We start from the raw sequence: 24,108 nt of genomic DNA on the forward strand, positions 1-24,108 counted from the left end.
TGTATACTACAAAGATAGAAATGCACCCTGAGAATATATAGGACTAAGGATATATGCTGGCCTCATAGACACCATCTTCCTGTCGTTTACTTGGACCACTTCTCTTATTCTCTGTGCATATATTTCATTTGCCTCTTTGCAAAAGGTCTCCCTCCACTTCTTGTCATTGCTGCTACCCAGTAATTTTGTCTTAATATGGCTTTGACTTGCTGCAGTAAAGACATCAGCTCCATTTCAAATGACTTTTCAGCTGGGGTATTACCATAGTCTCTGTATCTCTCAGTTAAACTTCTTGAGAGAGTATCTGTTTGGCTCAGACTTATCCACCAGGGAAGGTCCAACAGCTGTATGTGGGCGAGGGAGGGATCGGGGGCAGAGGCAGGGAAATGCAAGATGGTCATGTGGTCCGCCATGACACGTCACAAGAAAGGGTGTACGTAGAACTGACAGTAAAGTTTATACTAGGATCAGTTTTCCATCAACTCTCTACATAATTTCTAATATTAAATGTGCTTATTTTCAGGTTTGAAAATCAAGTCTTAGGAAGTACTGGTGCTCTCTTAGGGGATTTTAATAGTATCTCTTTAATTTACTTCTAACTGAAATTAAGCATTTTTTCAATTATGAGTGTGAGCAACAAATCCCAGCAGTATCAGTACTTCCTGTGACTTTGCCAGCAGTCACAGATAAAATTATGACAGATAATTTTATATTACATTCTAGTCATTGAATATAATTCAAAACACCAGTGGTGCTAATCACTACTTTGAAATTATCCTAAAGGTTTGTTGCTAGATCATTGTAGTTATACATGTTGCGAAAGAAAACATGTATTACTATCTCACAAATTTTAAAAGTATATTTTGTATATTTTATTTAAGTATAAATGTTTTTAATTTTAAATCCATTGCATTTAATTTTATCCTTTTAAAAACATTATTATGAGAAAGGATACTTAAGTTTCACCAGATGCCAAACAGGTTTGTGGCACCAAAAATTTGAAAGTACCTGCAGTAGAAATACAGGAGTGCAATAATTGCTGAATTTTCTAAAAGCAGTTGCTTAGCCACATAGCACAGGGAGATCAGCTCGGTGCTTTGTGACTGTGACTGCCTGGAGGGGTGTGATAGGGAGGGTGGGAGGGAGATGCAGGAGGGAGGAGATATGGAGATATATGTATATGTATAGCTGATTCACTTTGTTATAGAGCAGAAACTAGCACGCCATTGTAAAGCAATTATATTCCAATAAAGATGTTAAAAAAATAAAATAAAATAAAAATACTGTAAATAAGTAAATAAATAAAAGCAGTTGCTTATTTGTGGATGGGTTTTCTGAGATCTACCTTTAGCCAATACTTATACAAATTAAGTAAATATGAATATGTTTAGATGGACAGTATGTATGTTTATTATTAAATATGTACAATCATAAATAAATAAGTCAATCATGTTTATGTATGCATACATATTCATATGTACCCAGTAACGAAACTACAGTGTATATGGGATGATTTTCATCATTCCTAAAGACGTGGTTGAAAGTTTAAACCCTTGAAAACTCTTACCATAGTAACTGGACGCATAGCCATTTCAAAAGCTTTAAGTCTTAAGACGACAGTACTCGAAGCTCAAATGCTGTTCTTTTCACAGGCTACTCAGAAAGAGATTGAGAAACAGAAGGTTCACCTAAAGAGCATTACAGAGCTAGGAGAGGCCTTGAAAGCAGTTTTGGGCAAGAAGGAGACCTTGGTGGAAGATAAACTGAGTCTTCTGAATAGTAACTGGATAGCTGTCACTTCCCGGGCAGAAGAGTGGTTAAACCTTTTGTTGGTAAGAGAAGAGGCTGGAAGATTTTCAGCCCCTCTCCATCATGAGAAAGAAATTATATAAGCTTTAAATAATAGTATTTATGTTAGCAAATTCTTCAACTCCACATAAGTGTTGGCCCTTATTTCAATATCTATTTCTATAGTGTAAGATATTTTTTGCATGTTTGTATTATATTCTATATGGAGATTGCACCTAAAAGTAATTTGAATGATACTACATTTTTTGTCTTTTAAAATTGTACAAAGTAGGACAAATATTTTAAAATACTGTCTAACTAATACTATGTCATGGTATGTCTCTAAAATTAAGGAATACCAGAAACACATGGAAACCTTTGACCAGAATGTGAATCACATCACAAACTGGATCATTCAGGCTGATACACTTCTGGATGAATCTGAGAAAAAGAAACCACAGCAAAAAGAAGACATGCTTAAGGTAGCAACTAAACTATTATGAAAAGTAATTTTCACACTGTGCAACAGTTATATCAATTATCTTTGTCCTAAAAGATACAAAGGACTTCTTAATAAGAGTGAAAAAAATCTTCCTCTCTTCCTTCCCCACCTCCTTCCTTCCTTTCCTTTCTCCTTTAATGCCTTCTTTCCTTCCCTCCCTACTTCTTTCTCAGCATTGTTCACAGACCATCTGAGTAAACAACGGGAGTCCAATCTATGGACATTTTGCCTATGCGATGTCTAAATCTTAGTAATTAGTAACAATACTGAGCTTACATAAAACTGAATTTTTCATTCTTAACTATACGTAAACTAAACATGGCTTCGTGTTCTCTCTTTTTGGTATTGAAACTGATTATTAGGACATCCTAAGCTGTCTTTCTCAATGGCAACTTAGTCTTTACTTTAAAAAAAAAATGGTTCCTGTAAAAGGATATGAGGGGTATAATGTGCAAATGTAACTTACTGATGCTATAATACCTCTTTGATGACAGTTTTTTCAGTTAAATAGGAAGAATTGCATTTGAAGAAGTCTCATATAAATTAAACAATGCCTTTGTTTTGTTGAAATTTTCAATAATTTTGACTAGTGGATTACTATTTAAAGAATGCTTAAAAATTGTAGTTTCTGTCTATACAATTCATTTGTTTAGTTTTTATGAAATTGATATTTTCTAAGGATTGCAATTCCTTTTTAATGAAAAACTGTAAATGTATTTCAGGCTGTCCCCCAGAAATATTTACCCTATTGTCTGTACCTTATTTTACTCTTCCTTCTCCTTTGATGTATAGGTAAGGGATGTTCCTTCAGGGTCTTTGGAAAAATAGGAACTGAGTTATTTCACTTACAGCCTCTCCAACCCCTTGAGTCAGACAGAGCTTTCCTCAATCCCTCTGTCTGTGACACAGAATTCTTATCTGTTAGAAAATCCATTTTTTCCATGGCAATCGATATGATAAAGAAAAAGGAACTTGTAAGTACTCAGAAGGAATAGAAAATTGTTCTTCAGCTACCTTCCTTCCTAAGCACATATTCAGGTTGTTCCACAGCTTTGAAATTCAGGAAAGATAAAATAAGACTAAATATAAAATACTATAATTGTTGCCAGCAACATAGAATAGTTGTTTTCCATAGCAAAGGAAAACATCCCTTGTCCTTCTTCAGACTAAGGAATTACTTTCATTAAACATAGATCAAACGTAACCAAGGAGAGTGACCTATTTTCCTGAGGTCACACACATTCTCACTCTACTCCTATTTTATGGAAGTTGGCTTTTTACTCCCTCCATTTTCTCTCCATGTGCTCTTTCTCTTTCTCTCTCTTTCTCTCCCCCTCTCCCTCGCTCTTTCTTTTGCTTTCTCACTCTTTCGCTCTCTTTCAACTTCCATTTAATTACTAACTTTAAGCCCTGTCTCTTGCTCACGGAATATAGCGTTTAAAGGCTGAAATGAATGACATACGCCCAAAGGTGGACTCCACGCGTGACCAAGCAGCAAACTTGATGGCAAACCGCGGCGACCACTGCAGGAAAGTAATAGAGCCCAAAATCTCAGAGCTCAACCATCGATTTGCAGCCATTTCTCACAGAATTAAGACTGGAAAGGTAGGAAGATCTGCTCCAAGGTGGAAACTAGTGATAAATGATCTCTTGCGAAGGTTGCGCAGTACCCTGAAGGGGGCAAGCAACCCTCACAGCAAGGTTTTCAAAAGGAAAATGAAGGCCAAAATGTATTTGAGGAAATTTTACCATTGAATCTCATGGGAGATCAATATCTCTCCCTTTTTCCCTCCCTACCCCCTGTATCCCTCTCTCTCTGTCATTTTGTTTTCCGTGGCACAGCTCGTCTAGAACTGCATTCTGCACTGGTTTACATATGTACTTTCAGGGGTAACCTGCAGCACAGTAACAAATAGCATGCCGCAGGCCAACAGCAGCAACAACAAAAAAGCACAAAAGACATAATCTAAAGAAAGCACTACCGACATATTTTGCCAAATATAATATTGCTTGTGTGTGATATGGAAGAAATACCCAAAATGAGGTCTTGTACATCTCCTGCATGATGTAGGATTTCTGTACATCTTTGCTGGTTGTGCACATGTGTGTATGTGTGTGTATTTTAACTTGCTCTTGCTAGTTGCCGATACTTACTGTGATAAAATCCATTAGATTATCATGACATGCAAACCATGAAGACAAATAATTGCAAAGCTTGTATATCCTAATTTTTGTAATTTTATATGTCTATTTATATTTATTCTATTTAATGAAGAACCAGGGTATATGGAACTTCTGCATGATAACCCTTTATATTTGTGTAACATTTAATGAAGGGAAAAATCTTATTTAATAGGTAGCTTGCAAAAATATATAAACACAGTATTATCGAATTTGAACTCTTTGGCGAGTATCAAAATGCAAGGAATTACCTCCCAAATTTATAAAATGTAGTTTGACACATTTTTCAATACATATGATATGCTTTCAAATACAAAAATGTATGTAGAAGAAATATATGTGTTTACATATACAGATAATTGCTAGAAATAATCTTAAATGAGAATAACATTATTGAAATATTTGTGAGAAAATGCGATATGTCAGGTAAGTTTTGATTCCTGGAAAAATAGGAGAATACATTTGAAAAATTATTTTGGTAATTATGGACACCCAATAATAGCATGGTTTAAATCTTCTAAGGCATTACTTTGTGTCACTGTTATATATAATAGTACATATATAAAGGAATTCCTAAAATATTTGGAAATGTGATATGAATTTTAAATACTTCATTGCATGTGAAACATAGTTACTCTTCAAAACTCGCCTTCCCAAAGCAAAAAGGTATTAGCTTACCTTAATTTGTTGCTCTTGTTTGTAGTAGTTAACTAATTAGTTCTACTCATTTATATATGAAGTAATCCTCACCTGAAAAACATCCAACAGATTCTAAAATTTTATTTTTAGTCCATAGTTGTTTTTTGTAAGAATTTACTCTGCTGTTTAAACAGACAGTTGTTTTCACTTCTGGAGATATCATTAAATGGGTAATATCTAAACAACCAAAACTTATTTTAGTCATCTGAAAGATGAATGCTAATACTTCATTACTAAGTTTTGTATTCTTCCCATTATACTTTTTAATAAATCACTGAGCTAGAGTATATTTAAGAGTAAACAGGGTATTCTTTTCTTGATTTTTTTCAATGGTAGATTGAGATACACTATGTCAAAAGACTGTGACTTGTAGGTATTGAAAAATGAGTAGAAGTCATCATGCACCGTAGAAACTGACAAACATAGCATGGCCAAGAGAAGTTTGTGAATTGTCATTCTATATTCTGTACGAATGTGTCAGTATACTTCCAGATATCATGCATCAGGTGAGCCATTTGATGTGTTTCTTTTATCACCCATACTGAAGAAAAGCATAAAAGATTTTAAATCAATATTTCAACTATACATTAATTGATGACAATCACATTTTTACTTTTCAAAGCATTCCTTTTCCTCTAAATTCATAGAGATGACTGAATGCAATAGTTGACCCCATTTGGGGGCTTTGAAGAGATAATTAAGCTCTATCATCATGATGAAACAGAAAATATGGAGTTAAAGCATACCTGACATTTTGCTTGTTTATCATTGCATTCACTAATGGTATTGAGTGTCCATTGTGCTAGTGAGTATGGGAATATACAGGATGTTTAAGATACTTGCTTAAAAATATATATCTACAAACACAAGTTTAAATACTTATTGCAATCATATAATATGCTTAACACTAGTACATCTTCATGGGGGTGTACAGTTAATGATGAGGTGGTCCCAGCAATCACATAGTGTGGTAGGAAGAACAATAGACATAGAAGATTGAATTCTGAACTTTGTCAGTATTAGGCAGAACATGTGGTCTCTCTGCAATTCCATTTTCAGTGTTTATAAGATATGGGAGTTGAACTAGATAAGTAGTTTTTAAAAGGAAAACTATCCCACCCCACAAAGGAGTTATTATTTAGAACTGAGTATATAAAATGGATAAGAATAGACTTATTGGATGGGGGAATTTCTGCCCTTTTATCTTTCTGCTTCCTCTGATGAGGTTCAGGAGGTACAAGTTATGTGCATAGAACATGGTGTAAAATTTCTGGGCTGGATTAGTTAAAATTAGGACTAATTAGTTGTATTAGTCCCTGATAACTCTAAAATGTGTCTAATGATCTTTTGTTGATGCAGTGAGGAATTTAATGACTTGTATGTGTGTTTGCTTATGGAGTAGGGTAATTTTGGCAGTGCTGGAATTCTCAGGGATAGCCTTTGATCTCAAAGTCAAGTTCCTATTAGAGTAAGGCTTATGGAAGGTAAGATTGGTTTGTAATATGACATTCTTAAGGTTGAGTTTATGGGTAGTTTTCACTTAGGAGAAAAACTTGGGAGAAAATCTACAGTGATAAAAGTAGATTGGGAGTGAATATGGATAGAACTCAGTTTAAAAACTAATTTCAGGATCCTTTCAAAGGTCAACTAGAAAGGGCAAATGAGTAGAGCAAAAATTTATTCTGAGAACTCACTGATAATATCTGGATTCACTATTTGGTGAATATGAAGTCTGTGTCCTTCAAGGACTGTTCATGACAAGAAATTCCAAAATCCAGAAAGCAGTGTACATTGGGTTCCTCGGTTTAGATTGGCTGAGAACTTGTCCATCAGATGCAGTTCTCAGCAGTGGTAATTTTAACTATCAGTGAGGAGCACTGTGGCGAGAGGAAAAAAATTCTTAACTTCAAGCCACAATACTTTGAGTGTGATCTTGGATTTGACCCTTTACCTCACAGAATCTCATTTCCATCCAGAAAAGCAATAAGATTATGCCTGTCTTATCTTAACCTCAAGATTGTGGTGAGGATCAAATGACCTAAGATATGTAAAAGCATACATTGAAAAAATCTATAAATTATTATAATTATATAAAATGGTGAAAGTAATATCAATAATTATTGTTATCATTATATATATATTAGACTTAATGGCCAAATTTTGAGGGTTAAGATGGAAATTGATGGGGAAAAGAAATGGAGGAATAGCTGATTTCTCCTTCTGGTCTGTGCTGGAATGGGTAGGGACCAAGAAGATGTGTGTTTGCTATTTCCATTGCAAGGGCCAGCCTTATAGATTATCGAGTGGACCAATTTAAGAACTGGAAAGTTCTGCTTGTCCCAAATAGGGCCCATAAAATACATGAAATTCTATCTTTTCTCATTTCATTTAGGTTAATCAGCAGTATCTTATGGCTTTGAGAAAGCTTAATCTCTCCTAATATGTATGAAATCAATTTGAGAAAATGGCAGTTTTGATGGGGAGGGTCAGAGTTATAAAAACGAATCAGGCATAATTTCAGAACCCTGGGTAAAGTTGATGGAATCATTGGGGAAAGACACCACGACTCAACTCTTTCTGATTTAGGGCATCTGAACATGGTGGCATAGCATGGTGGTGTTTGAGGGGGATACTATCAGCAAAAGAAAGTGACAGGAGACAGAAGCATAGAAAGGGAAATAGGAAGGCAAAAGTAAACAGACTACTTAGTCTTGTTGCTTATGGCACTTCTACCCATCTCCATCTTCTGAAAAGCCAAGTTGGAGAGGAGAGTCAGCAATTTGGGAGAGATGATATTTGAGGCAGATCTTCTAATAATTTATGCTTAATTCAATACTCAATGAGGAGTTCTTGATTTTTTTTTTTCATGCACTGTTGAAAGATTAGCCCTGCAGTGGTTGTGAAGAGAATTCAACTGAATAATGGCAGGAAGTAGGGAAACCAATTAGGAAGCTATCACAATAGTCTAGATGAGAAACAGTGAGTAGCTCAAATAAAGGGGTATCTGTGGGAATGGAGAGGAAGTGACAGTCTACAGCAGTGACTCTCTAACCTTTGTGTACTTGGAGGAACTGTTAAAACACAAATTGCCCTCCCCTCCCCCCCTGCCTGAAGACTAAGACTCAGTAGGCCTTGGGTAGGCCTGATAATTTGCATGGCTAACAGGTTTTCGGGTGATATTGATGCCAATGATCTAGAGACCATACTCTGAGAACCACTGGTCTAGAGACATTGAGAACTAGCCTAGAGTTAAATTATCATATATGAGGGCCAAGAAGGTGATGAACTGAAAACTGACTCAGGATTCAATACTAATTGAGTCCAAAAGGCTGCCTATGAGTCTCAGAATAAAATTTGCATCAAGATATATTCGTCACATTGTAATACTTAGCTTTAAAAGCATGTTGAGTCAATAGACCTTAGCTGTATCCTATTAATATAGGCAACTACTTTCTAACAAAATATTATGAGACATACACATAATTTGCTTAGATTGTGTTCTCTTCTAGAGATTTAGAAATATTTCACTTTCTTTGGAGCTAAAATGTTACATTATTGCCCGTGCAATTGGTACTAACCAAAAGCAAGGTGAACTTGTTTTCTGTGTCTTCATTCTTTATTAAGATTTATGTGCCGTTGGATATTATATACAATATATTCCTTAATTTCTATATGGGCCTTAAATTTGCTTTCGAAATCCGTGTAGCAGTATGTGTACGTATGTGTGTGTATATATATGTGTGTGTGTATATATCAATGTGTGTGTGTGTGTGTATAATTATAACATGGGATTTGAATGGTCTGCCATCATATATGTAAATATAATTTTATTGCTATAATATTTATACAATGTCAAGATTTTGATCTCCAATCAGTCCAATCAGTGTTAGCAGGTGTAAAAGTAATCATTCTTTGGATCAGAGACTATATATATATATATATATATACACACACACACACACATATATATGTATATGTATACATATGTATATATAAATATATATGTATATATAAATAAATAAATATATATATATATATATATATATATATATGGCTGTGAGAGAGCCCGTGAGTTTTTCATTTAGTGTACAATATATCAGGAAAAAATACATGGTTGGGTCTAATTTTATCTTAAGTAGTAGCTTTAGATGTGAAAAGTAATATATAAATAATTTAAGGATAGTTTAGACAGGTATTGTGACTTTCCCAAGCATCAGTGGGAAATAAGTAATCCATCTAATGAATGTCACCTAGGATGTCAAAATAAGATTCATTGGATTTGAGAATTTTAATTGAAACCTAATTTTCAATAATCAACTTTATCAATACAAACATATTGATCTTTTTCCCCTTCATAGTCTATTTCTAATTTAACACCTTCTCTGACAGAAGAGAGCATGGTCTGTTAGCTGGTATAGTTACTCTTATTATATAAATATATTTTTAGTAAACTTTTCTACAAAGAAATTATTTAAAAAGTCATAGATGAAAACTTAGGTAAAGATCTATAGGCATCACATGATTTGTAGAGCATTACATATGTAATAATCACAGCTACAATCCTCAAGTAATAGTAACAGGTTAATACCCAAACTTTGTGTTACTCTACCTGCTAATTTTATTTCACTGAAATAAGTTAACCTAGCAACAGAATTTCTATATTAACAACATTTTTGCATGTTTATAATTTTCTATCCCTAGAACAGGTTAGTTCTGTTGGAACTTTGATAACACATTACTTTTGTAATTATTTACAATGTTTCCAAAGTAGATTTTAATTGAGTTTGGTGCACAGTGTCATTTGCTACAACTAACTGGGTCTTATTAACATGACATTTAAAATGATTAAAGCTATTTGGTGATTTCTGATCATGATCTTTTATAAAGGAAAATGATTCCTCCGATCAATCAACAAATGTAAAAGTAATCATTCCTTGGATTGGAACTTTCAGATATTTATAGGAGGCTGTGAGAGAGGCAGTGAGTTGCCCAGGTTCTCACAGTTAGATAGCCTGGTTAGAAAACATTAGATCCTAATTCATTGCTTTGTCCACTCCATCATGCTGACTCTCAGCATACATTGTTATATCTCTATTTGTATCATTAGATATTTATTGTTGGTCTATTATGTGTTAATATAAGCATGTCCAGTTTCACTTAAAACATAATGATTTCAGTACTTCTTTGTATTAAAAATAACTATAATTAAACAAAAACCAGAAATGAGAGAGGGAGAAAGGAAGAAAGAAAAAAGATAAGAAAAAAATAGAAAGTTGTCCAAAATGTTAAATGTTTTAATTCATCTGTCTCCCCCATATATTTTATAGTTAAATCCTTTCTTCTTCTATTTCAGTTGCTACTACTAAACTCATGTAATCGTGAGGCAGAAAAATATTCCAAGTTATTCTCAATAAAAAGTAGAAAGTGGGATGATTATTGAACCACCAACATATCTTAACCAATCAGTGTATTTTGTATCCAATTCTGAAAAGTGTGACCATAAAATTAATCTCATCATTTCAAAACCAACAGAGACGTACTGGGTAATGTCTCTTAATCAGCCTTACAAATTTGGGAAGTTACCACAATTTCACATTTTTATCCTCACAGCATCAAAGATAAGCCAATACCTTACCTAATATCAAAGAATGCACCCAATGAAATGTCACTTACCCAAGTCAATTTGTTTTATCTTTAAAATTATTTCTTATGTCCCTTGGAGCTTGCTCTTTTGAATTTAAAATAAGTGAATGAATAAATTTATAAACTACTTTATCTGATTATCTTCGTTTTAGATAGGTCTTTCCAATACACTTATTTCTCTTTGTAAGTTTTCTTTCCAGATATTTTGATTTGAAATAACTCTTCATATCATATCTTTTCTGTATTATAGGATGTTACTGGTCCTTGAAACTTTATTCATTTAGGTTTCCATGAATTATTCTTATTTAATTTTTTCTATACCAATATTGTAATGATTAATAAATTTTCAAAGCTGCAGAATGGAAAGAGGAGACTGATTTGAAGCAATTTTAAATCAGTCTGTACCATTTGGAATATTAATTTTCAATTTAGATTTTAGTGTGATTTGAATGTAGTGACCATTTATCATAATTACTGAGATTACATAGTCCATATTAACAAATGTTTACTTTACTGTCTGTGTAAACACAGTCATTATTATGTTAGTGTATCTATGCCCATTAGAGTAATATTTAACCAAAAGAAAGCTTACATTTTAAAAATGATAAAGTGTATCTGAGTAATCTTGAATGCTTCCAATTTACAATGAATCAATCTGTAATTGATTTTGCTTTTTTCAGTCTGTTGTTGTTTGTTAACTTGTTATATAAGTCACCTTTAATGCTAAAACTTTAACAAAGCCTTAAATTTCATTAATCTTAAATCATGCAGCAAAGCACAATTATTAGCTGTTAAGCAATCTGAAACCACATTAAAAAATCAAGGAAAACAAAGTGTTGTCTTTCTCAGTTTCTCTGTCTCTTCTTTCTTTTGTGTCCGTTTATCTATCTGATTATTAAACTTGCCTATGGTTTACTTTATTTGTATTTTGTATGACTTCACAGTCATGCTAAAGCTCTTAAGATGAAAAGGTAAGTAAAAATTAAATTGTATAAAACCTATGCCTGGTTTATACTTTCTCCTGCAATATTATAACTTTTTTTGATTATTTTCTATGTATTTTAAGACCTATATTGTGTGTACTGTCTAACGTGTGATTTAATTGTGATTCTAGCTCTTCTTTGGTCATATACTTTCTTTAAAGTCAATAGAAGTAATGTATGCAAAAGTTAAGATGATTTATCCACCATTGATTTCAGTTTCTTCAAATAGTTTGTCATAATTCTGAATCAAAGAGGCAGGCATTATATACTTTATATGGCTTAAACTTGGATGATTCAAGAGTGAGCTATTAAATTATGGATGTTTGCTTACTATTCATTTCTTTTTTTAAAATTTCATAAGCATTACAAAGACAAAAAGACCAAAGAATGACATGTGAAACTTTTATTGGTCAGAAAAGTCATGACCTAATGGTGAGCCAGTGAACTCTTAAGGAAAAGCAATTAAAATTTCCCAACTCCTTGAAGAATATTAATCACATGGATGTCAAATGGCTGGTCTGATCCTGCCAATAGAATAGCCTAAATAACTGAGTTGAATAGTTATGGTTATTTTGGTTATAAACTTAGTTACTGGTTAATTTGATTTATTGGATGTTCTAAAATTAGTAATTGATATAATAAACACGTTTTATGTTTAAAAAATGAGTTCCTTTTGCTATGGAAAATATAGAATAGTATAAGATGTATTCCCAGCTTCAGGGATTAAAAATCTACTGGGGAGACAAAATATAAACCCTTGAAAGTCAAACAATATTACATTCAAATATGTAATAGATACTGCAACACAACCTAGGATTACACGTAAATGAGGAATAGAGACTCCCAATACAACATCTCAAACCCATTCCCATAAATTTTCCTATCCCTAGAGGGCTTTCTGAAAATTCCTCTATGAAAACATCTGGGTACAAGTGAATGAGATGGACATTATAAGAATTATCTAAATCCGCTAAAATTTACTAAGTAAAGCATCAGCATTTTGACTCCTATTAGTAAGACATTACTCCTGTGACATATTTCATACTAATAATGAACTATTGGTTCTTTTCAATGTCGTCGTCATAGCAGTTGTTATTGATCTGTACTGTCCAATAAGGTAGCCACAGGACTACATATGGCTATTGAATATTTGAAATGTGGCTACTCTAAATTAAGATGTGCCATAAGTGTAAAACACAGTGGGTTTTGAAATCTTCATATGAAAAAATGAAAGTAAAATATCTTATTACTAATTTTATATTGATTATAGGTTTATATAATAATATTTTGGACATATTTGGGAAAAAATATAATTAAATCCATCTGATTATTTTTACTTTTTAGTATGGCAAGTAGAACATTGAAAATTACATATATGACTTGCATAATATTTCTATATAGCTGCATAGCTACAGTAAACAAAGCCCTTTGAATTTAGAGGAGAGAATTTACTGTAAATTGATAAAATTTTAGGGAAGTATTCATGCAAAAACTGTCTTATTTCTAACTTATACGCTAATACATCATCATCCTACCTGTGCTTATGTACTTTCAGCAATGAGAAACTCACTTCTTTAAAATTTAGTGCTTTAAAAAGACAAAAAAAAAAATTTGCAACACTAATTAGTTGTTCCTATATTAAACTAAAATTCAGACTCCAAGTAATTTCTCCCCATTGACTCTAGTTATTCACTTTGGAACCACACAGAATAATTAAAATCCCTAATCTGCATAATGGTCTTATTTTTTAACAAATGCATAGTAGTCTTTGATCAGGAAATCTGGACACTACACATACTACTAATGAAATCTAAGTTTGCATTATCTTGCTTTGAATAATTCATCACTTTGTACTAGTGTTTCCTAAAATCTATTCATATCTGCTTATATTATTTTTGTACCTAGTGCTATCGTGTTGTTGCTAACATTTGGCCAGCAATTAATATATATCCACACATGAAGTGCTGATTATTCCAGTCTCTTCAATTTTATTTATTTATTTTTCAGTCTCTTCAATTTTATACAGAGGAAATTGTGTTATTTAAAATTCCAGATCATTCAAGATTTCCTTGAAATATTTATTCTGCTGTTCTATGATTAGTCATGTATTCAGTTAGTTTTTCAGGAAATGTTCATTTATGAGTGCCTACTATGTACCAGGAATGATTCTAGGTTGAACCAGACAGGCAAATTACTCATCTTCATGGGATGTTCGTGAAACTCATCCCTCTCAATGTGTGTGTTTTTGCATACTTTTTGGTCTCCAAATAATTCCTGATGAAAATACTGCACAGGGCAGAACAAGTGCAATGCCCTTTGGCATCCTCCTTGGGACCACTCTCTACATTGATGCAGATTAATTAATTAAGTTTTGTTGTTAAAGAATGATACAGCTTTACCAAACTGGAGTGTCAATTTCTCCATGTTCAACATTAGAATTTCATGATTTTGTCAAATAAGTTGTTAAAATAAAAATACCATGTCAACAAGCATTTATTTTATCCTTCGTAAACCATATGTTTTCAAAAGAGGAAGGTCTTGACCTGAGCCAATGGATGGGTACAAATTTGAGGGGAAATAATAAGACCAATACTTATTGAGCATTTATTATATACCAAACAACATTCTAGCATACTTGATCCTCATAAAAGCTCTATGAGTTAGATATTCTTCTTATCCTCATGTTACACATAAAGAAACTGAGGCTCAAAGAGGAGAAATAACTTGCCCAAGATCCCTCAGCTGGTAAATGGTGGAGCTCAGATTCAATCTAGGCATTCTCATGCAGGAGTTTTAGGCTCTTCACCAGAAGGTTAAAAACATTCTAAGCCTTGAGGGAGAGATACCAGGAGTTTACCAATAGACCTGTAAGAAAGATTGTATTAGGACCACTTAAATAAGGCTAGAAAGGTCCTTGGGACAAGATTAGGGGAAGCCTTGACTATCATGCTGGAGTCTGGACCTTCTTTGACTTGTACTTCTTGAGCAGAGAAATAACATAATGAAAGCCATGGTTTTGGAATATACTGACCTGATTACAATGCACAGGATAGAACTGGTGAGGTGGGAAGGATTATAGCCCTGTAAGGAGGTTATTGCCTTAGCTCTTGTGTGAGGACTAGGAGAGATGGTGTCTCTGGGAAAAGAAAGCAAGTGAATCATGGTGAATGAATTGGCAAGTATTTGGTATTTATTAGACATTAGAGTGAAGTGCTGGAAAATAGCATGACTCATGTTTTAAACATGGATGACTCAGAAAAAAATGGTCTTGTATTTACAGAACTAACCAAGTTGATGTTGCAAGCAGTTTGGGGGAAGATAATAAGCTCATTTCTAGACATGCTGAACTTCAAGTGAGAAATCAGGTGGCTACTGAGAGTCTAGATTGGAATTCAAAAGTGAGGTCACAGCTAAAGAGGAATATTTGACAGATATTATGAAAGTTATAGTTAAGTTTTGGGAGATAGTACAATTTATTAGGGAAGGAGTATTGAGAGAGAGGTACGGGTGCCCAAGTTTTGAGCCTTTGAAACTACTATATTTGAGTATGTGGAGGAAGGATGAGCTAGAGAGGAAGCAAGTGTAGGAGTAAAACAGATAAATCTACCTTCAAATGGACCCATGTTATTTTGACCTCCAAGTACTCAAAAAGTTATTTTAAATATTATTTATCTTCATATGTTCACAAAATCATATAGAACAATGCAGTTGCTCTTATTAAATGTTAGGAAATGTGTACAATTCAGTAACATAAATACCATCGAATTAATATTGTGTAATTATGATTCTAAAGGCTGTTACTCTTATAATATATTGTACAATATATGATTTTAAAGTATAGAAGTATGTTTGTAATACAGAGATTGAAACAACATTTATGTGCATATCTGTAATACTAGCAGTCTGTACTGGTTCAAGAACATATTATGATATTTCAAATTTTAAATGTTCATTAGGATTTAAAAACTGGTATTGAAAATAAGTCCCTTTAAAAAGAGTCTATAAATCCTTTCTGGCATGTGTAGAAGTACCCAGAAGATAAGTGTTTATTCATGTTTCTTGTGTAAAAGTACCTAGAAGATAAATGTTTATTTATGTTTCTTCCTGTGAAAATTATGTTCTCACGGATAGCATTTGATGGTTCACTTCTTCATTAGTATTAGTATTAGATATTTGGTTTTTCCTTGACACTTATCCCTATTGTCCTCTAGGAGATGCTGTCTAATAAAGAGTAAGACTATGACTAGGAATGTGTTGGGGAAGAGTGGGTGGGGACCAAACTTGATGAATGTGTCATTCTGGCATTAAGACAGTGGGTGGTTCCTGAATTGGTTTTACAAGTGGAAAATGTTTAGCTCTGTAAGAAAATAAGATTTCTATTTATCACGTGTGAGTTTTCAAAAGCTGTCAGATATAAAGTATTTTCTAGTGTTTTAATGCAAAGAAATTGAATACAGGGTATAGATAATAGAATAAACATTTATGTTATTAACTGTTTAAACTTTAAATCTTGCCTATTCTTTTGAATATATATTTGATTTTCAGTGTATTTTCATTAGTCACTCCTCTTCAAGTGGTTTCTTCAGAAAAACAAGGGATTTTAAAGTTTTTTGAGACTATGGTCATTATGAATTTCAAAATCAAAGAAACTGTGATGTTTATAAGTTTGGAAAACATATATTCAGATTTTTCATTTGAGATATTCAGGGTTCATTCTTTTGAATTTTTTAGTGCTACCAAATAAAGGATGCCTAAGGCAAACTAATGACATTTTTTTGTCTTATGGGAGCATGCCTGTCAATTCTGCCATGCTAAAAATGTCATTTAAAATATCTAAGCAGATTGCAGTGTAGTTTTTCTGAGGATAAGGAGACAATTCTGCATTTCCAACTGATGTAATGCGGCAATTTCTGTTAAGAGATATTTACCCAAATGGTATTTATATCAGAATATTTAAAATAAGATCAAATTCAACTTTAGGATATTAACAGTTAGACCAGCCAAATATATGGAAATTGACTTTTGTTGAAAAACCAGAATGATGAATTGCATTTTCTTGTATGTATGTTTGGCTCTGATGATGTTAAATGTCTTTATTTGCATCCCCAGGTACTTTCCCAGTTGTATTTCAACACTTTCATAAAATATAATATGGAAACATAATGCATGTCATTATTTTCGCAACAAGAGGTTGAACAAATGTATTTTTTGTCTTATATTTCTAATAAAAAGTAATTTTGATTTAAATTAGCACTATCTTTTTTTTTAGGCCTCCATTCCTTTGAAGGAATTGGAGCAGTTTAACTCAGACATACAAAAATTGCTTGAACCACTGGAGGCTGAAATTCAGCAGGGGGTGAATCTGAAAGAGGAAGACTTCAATAAAGATATGGTAAATTGGTTGTGATAAAATTGTGAATGAACTAGGAATGAAAATGAATAAATATTTGGAAAGAAATTAGATAACGCAAGTCTCCAACTAAATGCTCAGAGCGTACCTTGCACATTTTGTGATTCTAATGATTTATTACAAGAGCAAAGTATTCTTGTTGAACTGTCATTATGAATGCCAAATTACTATGGTATGGACATACAGGAGCACTTACAGATTCTAATAAATAGCCCAGCAATTTTGCTTTGACGTGTGCTCAAAGGACAAAATGTAATGGATGAAAAGAGTCAAATCCAAAAATAAACTAGAAACTTAATAAAAAACACAGCCATCGTAGATGACTGATATTTTGTGTCAATCCCATTTTTGGTAGTATAACATTTATTTTGGAGAAGGGGCAATTACACATGATATAAACATTGTTTATTAAAGCTTACCACAAGGTGGTTTTATAAAAAAGTTGAACAAGTAGTGTAGTGTATATCTAAAATATGTATAAATTCATGCTGCTTATTTCATGGGAATAAAAAATATATAACCATGTGGGCTATTCCCAGACTCATAACTTTCTCCTTAAACCCTGATTAATTTCAACATGTCTTTTACGTTTCTCTCTAGCTTGAATATTTCTGCATCACATCCCTTTTCACTGACTTTTTTTTCTCCCTCCACCCCATTCTCACAGTTTCCTTTCCCCTCTCACAGCCATCACCTATATGGCATTCTTAACCTTTGCGTATATCATGCTAGAGATTTCTCAGACATGTATCAATGCTAGCGACTTCTCAGACAGTGCTTGAAAATGATATCAAAAGGCAAATTATAAATTGTAAATAATAGGCATGTGAAGCAGTAGGAGAACCAATCTTAGTTCTCATTGGTATCAATTCTGACTTCCTGGAGCTGCCTAAATCAGTACTCCCCGTGTATGGGGTTTGGTGGCCTTGCCAACTCAGCTCCTGGAAAGAAAGACAAGAAGAGCCTTTCCAAGATGCTGAGTTACTGCTACCTCTCCTTCATGTCAAAGAAGAAACCAGAGGGCACCGAGGTGGAAAAGAGTGCTACTTACCTCTTGGGCTGTTCACCAACTCTGCCCTCTAGCTCTCAGCTGGTGTGGGGAAAGAAATGAAGTGGGAGCTTTTGTTTGTTTATTACTTTTGTCCTCAGCCCCAGGAAATGTTGCAGACTTTTTAAAGACATATTTTAAAAAGTAAGGTCTTTCACAGACTATAAACATAAATGTCTATGTTATATTATTTCATTAGACTAGTTAACTGGCAAATCTCAGGTGAAAATCCCATTTCCTCTAAAAAATGAATAGTTCCTCAGTTGTGTGTAGAAGTTTACGTATGCATTATAGAATTAAATATGTAACATTGAATACCATGGATGATTATTCACACACATACATGTGAATTTTTTAAAAATTGTCTAATATTTGTTCTTCGTTCATCAGAGTACCTTGGGTACCATAGCAACGTGAACCTCCTTGATAGAAAGTTTTCATATATTGAATTGAAAGAAAGATAGGAAAATAGAGGTGAAAAATCACATGGTCACATATGCTACTCTATTAAACTAACACTTATTCAAATAATTTTATTTCAAAGTAAATAAAAATAATATTCTTGGAGTCTAAAAACCAAAATGCATATTGAAAATGCTTAAAGTCATTTTTCTAATCCATATTTTAATACTTAATTGTATTTATTTAAAAATAACATGCATATATGACATATGTTTTAGAAATTAATTAACTGCAGTATTTGGCAACAATTGAGCACATCATTTTTTACTAATGCCCTAATATTTGTTCTAAATTTGGGCATTTAGGTTATTTAAAGCAGAGGGCATTAGATAGAAATCAGTGTCCATTTAAAATAACGTATTTTCACTTAGGAGTGTGTGTTAAAATGTTAAGCTTTGTTGTCATCTCACACACGGCAACATCTGTATTCCTCTGTGAATTAGCATTGTAAATGGCAAGTTTAGTTTGCTTCTCTCAACTTTTTTAATTTCTAGAAATGCACTAAAAATCAAAGCCAAAAGAATGCTTTCATAGCAGTTCACTTGTCTGAAATGTTAAAGTACCTTATTCCCCCATCTTCCTACATATGACTAATCACATGTGTCCTTTTGAACTAGGCAGGAGGAAACTTACTTCTTTTAAAAGTTAAAGTACAACATATAAAAGAAAAACTATGAGTGCAGTATCTTAGGATACTGAAAGTTTTAAATTGGATTTTTTTGTGTTTAAATAACATGTTTTATTATCTCTGTTAACGATGTACAGCTTTCTTAAAACCAAAATGAAGACTGTACTTGTTGTTTTTAATCAGAGTGAAGACAATGAGGGTACTGTAAAAGAATTGTTGCAAAGAGGAGACAACTTACAACAAAGAATCACAGATGAGAGAAAGCGAGAGGAAATAAAGATAAAACAGCAGCTGTTACAGACAAAGCATAATGCTCTCAAGGTATTAGAGCTAAAATTATAATATACCTTGCCTGTGTTTTTATTTTTTCATGTGAAGGGTAAAACTCTTGTGCATAAATAAAATCTTCTTAAGACTCTTAGTCACCAGAAATACATTTTTTTTCTGTTCAATGTCTGTGTTTTATTTAACATTTTTGAGTGCTGTCTTTGATTTTGAAAGATGTGTTGCTTAGAAGTTGGGTTTTTTTTTTACTTAGACAAATTTTTCTGAGTAGTAATAGAAAGATATTAACATGCATCATTCATAGTGTTCATATATTTAATTTTGTAGTATAATTTATTTTTGTAAGTTATGTTTACATTTGTCTTGAAAAACCTACTTAACTGCCAGAATAAACAACCTGTATATTTTTTAGGCTTTCTGCTTGCGATATTTTATTGATTTGATTTAGAGTAGGTCCACTTTTTTGGTAACCTAGTATTTGTTTAATACTTAATTTTTTCAGTTAACTTCATGTTGCCTTTAAGAGAGTCACTCTTTGCAACTAACTAAGCATTTATAAGTCTAATTTCATTTATATAGGAGTCCTCTAAAATAATCTTAATGTCCTTGAAGAAGAGCTGGTCCTCTCATGTTAGCCAGTGATAGCGTATAGCTTCAAGTACCCGTGTGACTCATCTGGATTTGTGCAGGAAGGACAAAATAGAATATTATCTAGTATCTAGAAATAGTATCTAGAAAGTTCTTGAGAAGAGACTGGACATGTGAAGAATTTTGTGAAATAACCTTTTATTTTTTTAATGTACTTTTCAATATTCACTATTTGCATGCATGGCTGATTTTTCTAATACTGTTAATTGCTGAGCTTTTCATTGTAAATCACTCTTTTAGAGCTATGTAGCCATGTAGGTGGATCCACCTTGTAGGTGGATAGAGTCTGCTTTCTATATGCAAATAAGAGTGTAAAACCTTTTCCCATATAGTCAGACAAGCAAATAAACACTGCTGAGAATGTAATTACACAATATTGTGCCTGCAGGGAATCCACAAGGAAAGTCTAATTGGCCAGCAGATTTTCTGAAGGTAACTGCTGATAAATACAGTAACTAGAAAAGGCCTCTTCCCCGAGGGAGTGCAAGAGCAAGCCATAATGTGCTCAGAAAATCAGAAAGCTGTGTAATTCACACGCTTCCAACTGTGACCAAGCTTTTAGAAGCATCTACACTGGTCATATGATATGTGTCCTACTGAACAGCAGTGTTTAATGGTTATCTGGCATACCTGTAAAGAAATCTCTATAATGTCTCTTAATACCTTTACACATTACACATCACCTTGTGCTTAGGAAATAAAAAGAGTTTCAGATTTTATGACCACAAGGCCTTTCTCTTGGCAAAGATGTGAGTTGTGTCACCAGTAAGGCATGGCTCAACTCTCATTCACGTGGCTGTATCTTGGTACCTTTGAAAAAAGCAGCATTCCATCTGGCTCATCCTAGGCATTTAATACCTCCACAGGAGCTTTAGAAATTCAACTAAAAATGTAAACTGTAGTAAATTTTACATCCTCAATTTTAAACAAAATGCAGAATGAAATCGAGATCATTTTTGCAAATATATGTTAAACGTGATTAATAAAAATCTACTCCACTTGCCAAACCAATCTACCAAATTCAGTTGTTAATCTGCCAAGTAGCTTCAATTCTAGTCCTTATGAAATATTTCAAAGAAGGTAAAAACTTTCCAATGCAATGAATATTTCAGCAGTCCTTTGATATTCATTATTTTCTTTGGCTCCAGCTATATCTGTACATGAAACCCTAATTGCTACTGCTCTGAAGAAATGAAAGCTGTATCCTGAGCTCTTATGTTCCCTTGTGTTATCGTAAAATAGCATTACAACAAATTCTATTAATCATGGAAGACATTGGGTGGTCTTGTAAGGAGTGAGATGATAAACTTCCCCCCCTTTGTTGATTTAGTAAGCAGTCACCCTTATTTATCTCATCAGGTTGATTGGAAACCATGCACTTTCCCTTTTCTTTTCTAAATATTTTTTATCATTTTGCATTTGGATTTGATATGATGAGAAAAAGTTTGCCATAACATTTAAATTGTAATTTTCATGTACACTCACAGGTATACATTTTTCACACTTGAATATATATAGCCTGAAGCAATTTATATGCTAACTAAGAACACTTTATATTTCTAATCACAAAATATTAATGCCCTATGAAACTATTTTATAGAGAGTTTTAAGATCATGAATGTAAGTTGCTTGGCTATATAAATATAAAATTTTTAACCTAGGGCTGAAGATATCAATTTTGGAATTTTTACCTATTTTAAAATTCAAATACAAACTCAATAAGTTTGTACAAGTATGTTGTTAACTCAGTTGAATTCACATATTAAATTATTTCACATAACACAATAATTTAGTTGACTCATTAAGAGTTAATTAAATGTGAAAAAATTTCTAAACAAGTTTGAACATGCTAAGAGAAAATACTTGAAGTGGGTTGTTCAGGTTTCTTAGCTTCATGTACATGGGTCCTGTCACATGAATACATAATTTAATCATCTATTTGTATGTTTAGCATTTAAATGTGAATTTAACTGAAACTGAACAAGAAGATGAGGGACCCTAATTATTTTTAAATGACTACGGCCAGAAGTGTAATATACTTGTATATTGATATTTTAATAATGTCTGCACCATGAACAGGATTTGAGGTCTCAAAGAAGAAAAAAGGCTCTAGAAATTTCTCACCAGTGGTATCAGTACAAGAGGCAGGCTGATGATCTCCTGAAATGCTTGGATGACCTTGAAAAAAAATTAGCCAGCCTACCTGAACCCAGAGATGAAAGGAAAATAAAGGTAATGTTGTTTTAGAATGTCAATCCCAGATTTTGTTGCTACAGTTTAATTTATTTAACTTAACCTGTATGGATCATTTTTGAAGTGTTGATGTTGTTTCCACTATTAGTGTTCTCCCCGATTTGATGTATTTCTTTGTATTTTTTTGTTTGTTTTAGTAAATGTATTGTATAAGTGTTTTTCAATTGACATAATGTTGAACGAATAAAATGTTTTATTCTTAGACAATGTAAAATGAATTAAGAAATGTCATATGTTTTCTGGTAAAATTGTAATTGACTCTGTGTATCTTTGTTCCAGATGAACAAATGACTTATCGGTATATGGACGACTTCTATCTCATGTTAGCACATTCATTTCATCAGAGCATCTTCACACATCAGTGTCAAATCTTTATAGATTTATTTGTTGCATATTGTCTGAAGATGTTTTTTCTGTTATTATTTTACACTCTTTATTTTGCTTCATTCTCTGTTGAGTTCCTCAAAACTCTAAAAAGGAAATAAATTACTTATTCACTTACCCTCTAAATTATATTCTATATGGATGGTCCCTAAGAAATGATGAATAATCACTGCAATTTGGGTCAGCCCCAAAACACTAGAGGAATTGAGAAGAAAGAAAACTGTTAGATCAATTTCAGTATTTTCTCAATTAGAATATCTAAAACTAAGCATTCAAAAGATAACTGAAATAATATTTGGATTCTTGGGTGAAGATGACAGTGATGGCTTCCATACTTATAAATTATGAAAAGTGACAATAAAATGACAACAGCCTATGAAATTTCTGGGACAGGTATGTGCTGCTTATAGGTTGGTTAATGTGGTTAGCTAACTGCCCTGGGCCCTGTATTGGTTTTGCTCAATAGGAAATTGATCGTGAGTTGCAGAAGAAGAAAGAGGAGCTGAATGCAGTGCGTAGGCAAGCTGAGGGCTTGTCTGAGGATGGGGCAGCAATGGCAGTGGAGCCAACTCAGATCCAGCTCAGCAAGCGCTGGCGGGAAATTGAGAGCAAATTTGCTCAGTTTCGAAGACTCAACTTTGCACAAATTGTGAGTTGTTACTGGCAAACCTACATATGTGTTTGCAACTACTACTCTAATAACAGAGGCCTACTAACCAATAGAAAAAAATCTGGGTGCAATTTCAAAGTGCTAATATGCAATCTGAAAGTGAGTAGTTCCCCCTCACTTTGGGCTTCTGTAACACTAGTGGTTAATTTTTCAGGTTAAAAACATAATCCCTTAACATATCATAGGAAACAGCCCCCTTATCAAAAATGAAAAATACATCTTAATTTCTTTTGCCACATCATTTTTTCATAACACTGGAAATGTGAATTTGTCAATTTATCATACATTTACTTTATTTCAGCGTCTAATCCAAAAATATGTATTGCTTTCCTGAGACCATCCCATGCTAATTTTACTTTCTTAATGTATACATGGTAAATAATAAATCTTTTGTGAAACAACTTCTTATACCAGCTTGCACAAGGCCTTCTTATCTCATTGACTTATAGAATAATAGCTTAGTCCTCATACCTCGCTTAGCTACTCAATGGGTTAAAAGGCTTGTATAAGGATTGTATGCCTAG

At 33.1% G+C, this 24,108-nt stretch overlaps 1 protein-coding gene across 16 annotated transcripts in view; it reads left to right on the forward strand.

Annotated features, from left to right (window-relative positions):
• DMD (dystrophin) overlaps window positions 1-24,108 on the forward strand; it is a 2,843,071-nt gene that overhangs the window by 1,556,932 nt on the left and 1,262,031 nt on the right. For all 16 annotated transcript variants that reach the window (XM_079909736.1, XM_079909735.1, XM_079909718.1 and 13 more), the window contains 7 exons: window positions 1,653-1,832; window positions 2,142-2,270; window positions 3,725-3,895; window positions 17,066-17,188; window positions 19,528-19,665; window positions 22,357-22,509; window positions 23,381-23,563. In XM_079909736.1, coding sequence (XP_079765862.1) covers window positions 1,653-1,832; window positions 2,142-2,270; window positions 3,725-3,895; window positions 17,066-17,188; window positions 19,528-19,665; window positions 22,357-22,509; window positions 23,381-23,563 — 1,077 coding nt within the window. The remainder of the gene's footprint in view (window positions 1-1,652; window positions 1,833-2,141; window positions 2,271-3,724; window positions 3,896-17,065; window positions 17,189-19,527; window positions 19,666-22,356; window positions 22,510-23,380; window positions 23,564-24,108) is intronic.

The sequence above is a fragment of the Stenella coeruleoalba genome (genome assembly GCF_951394435.1).
Source record: "Stenella coeruleoalba genome assembly, chromosome: X".
NCBI classification, from domain to species: domain Eukaryota; kingdom Metazoa; phylum Chordata; class Mammalia; order Artiodactyla; family Delphinidae; genus Stenella; species Stenella coeruleoalba.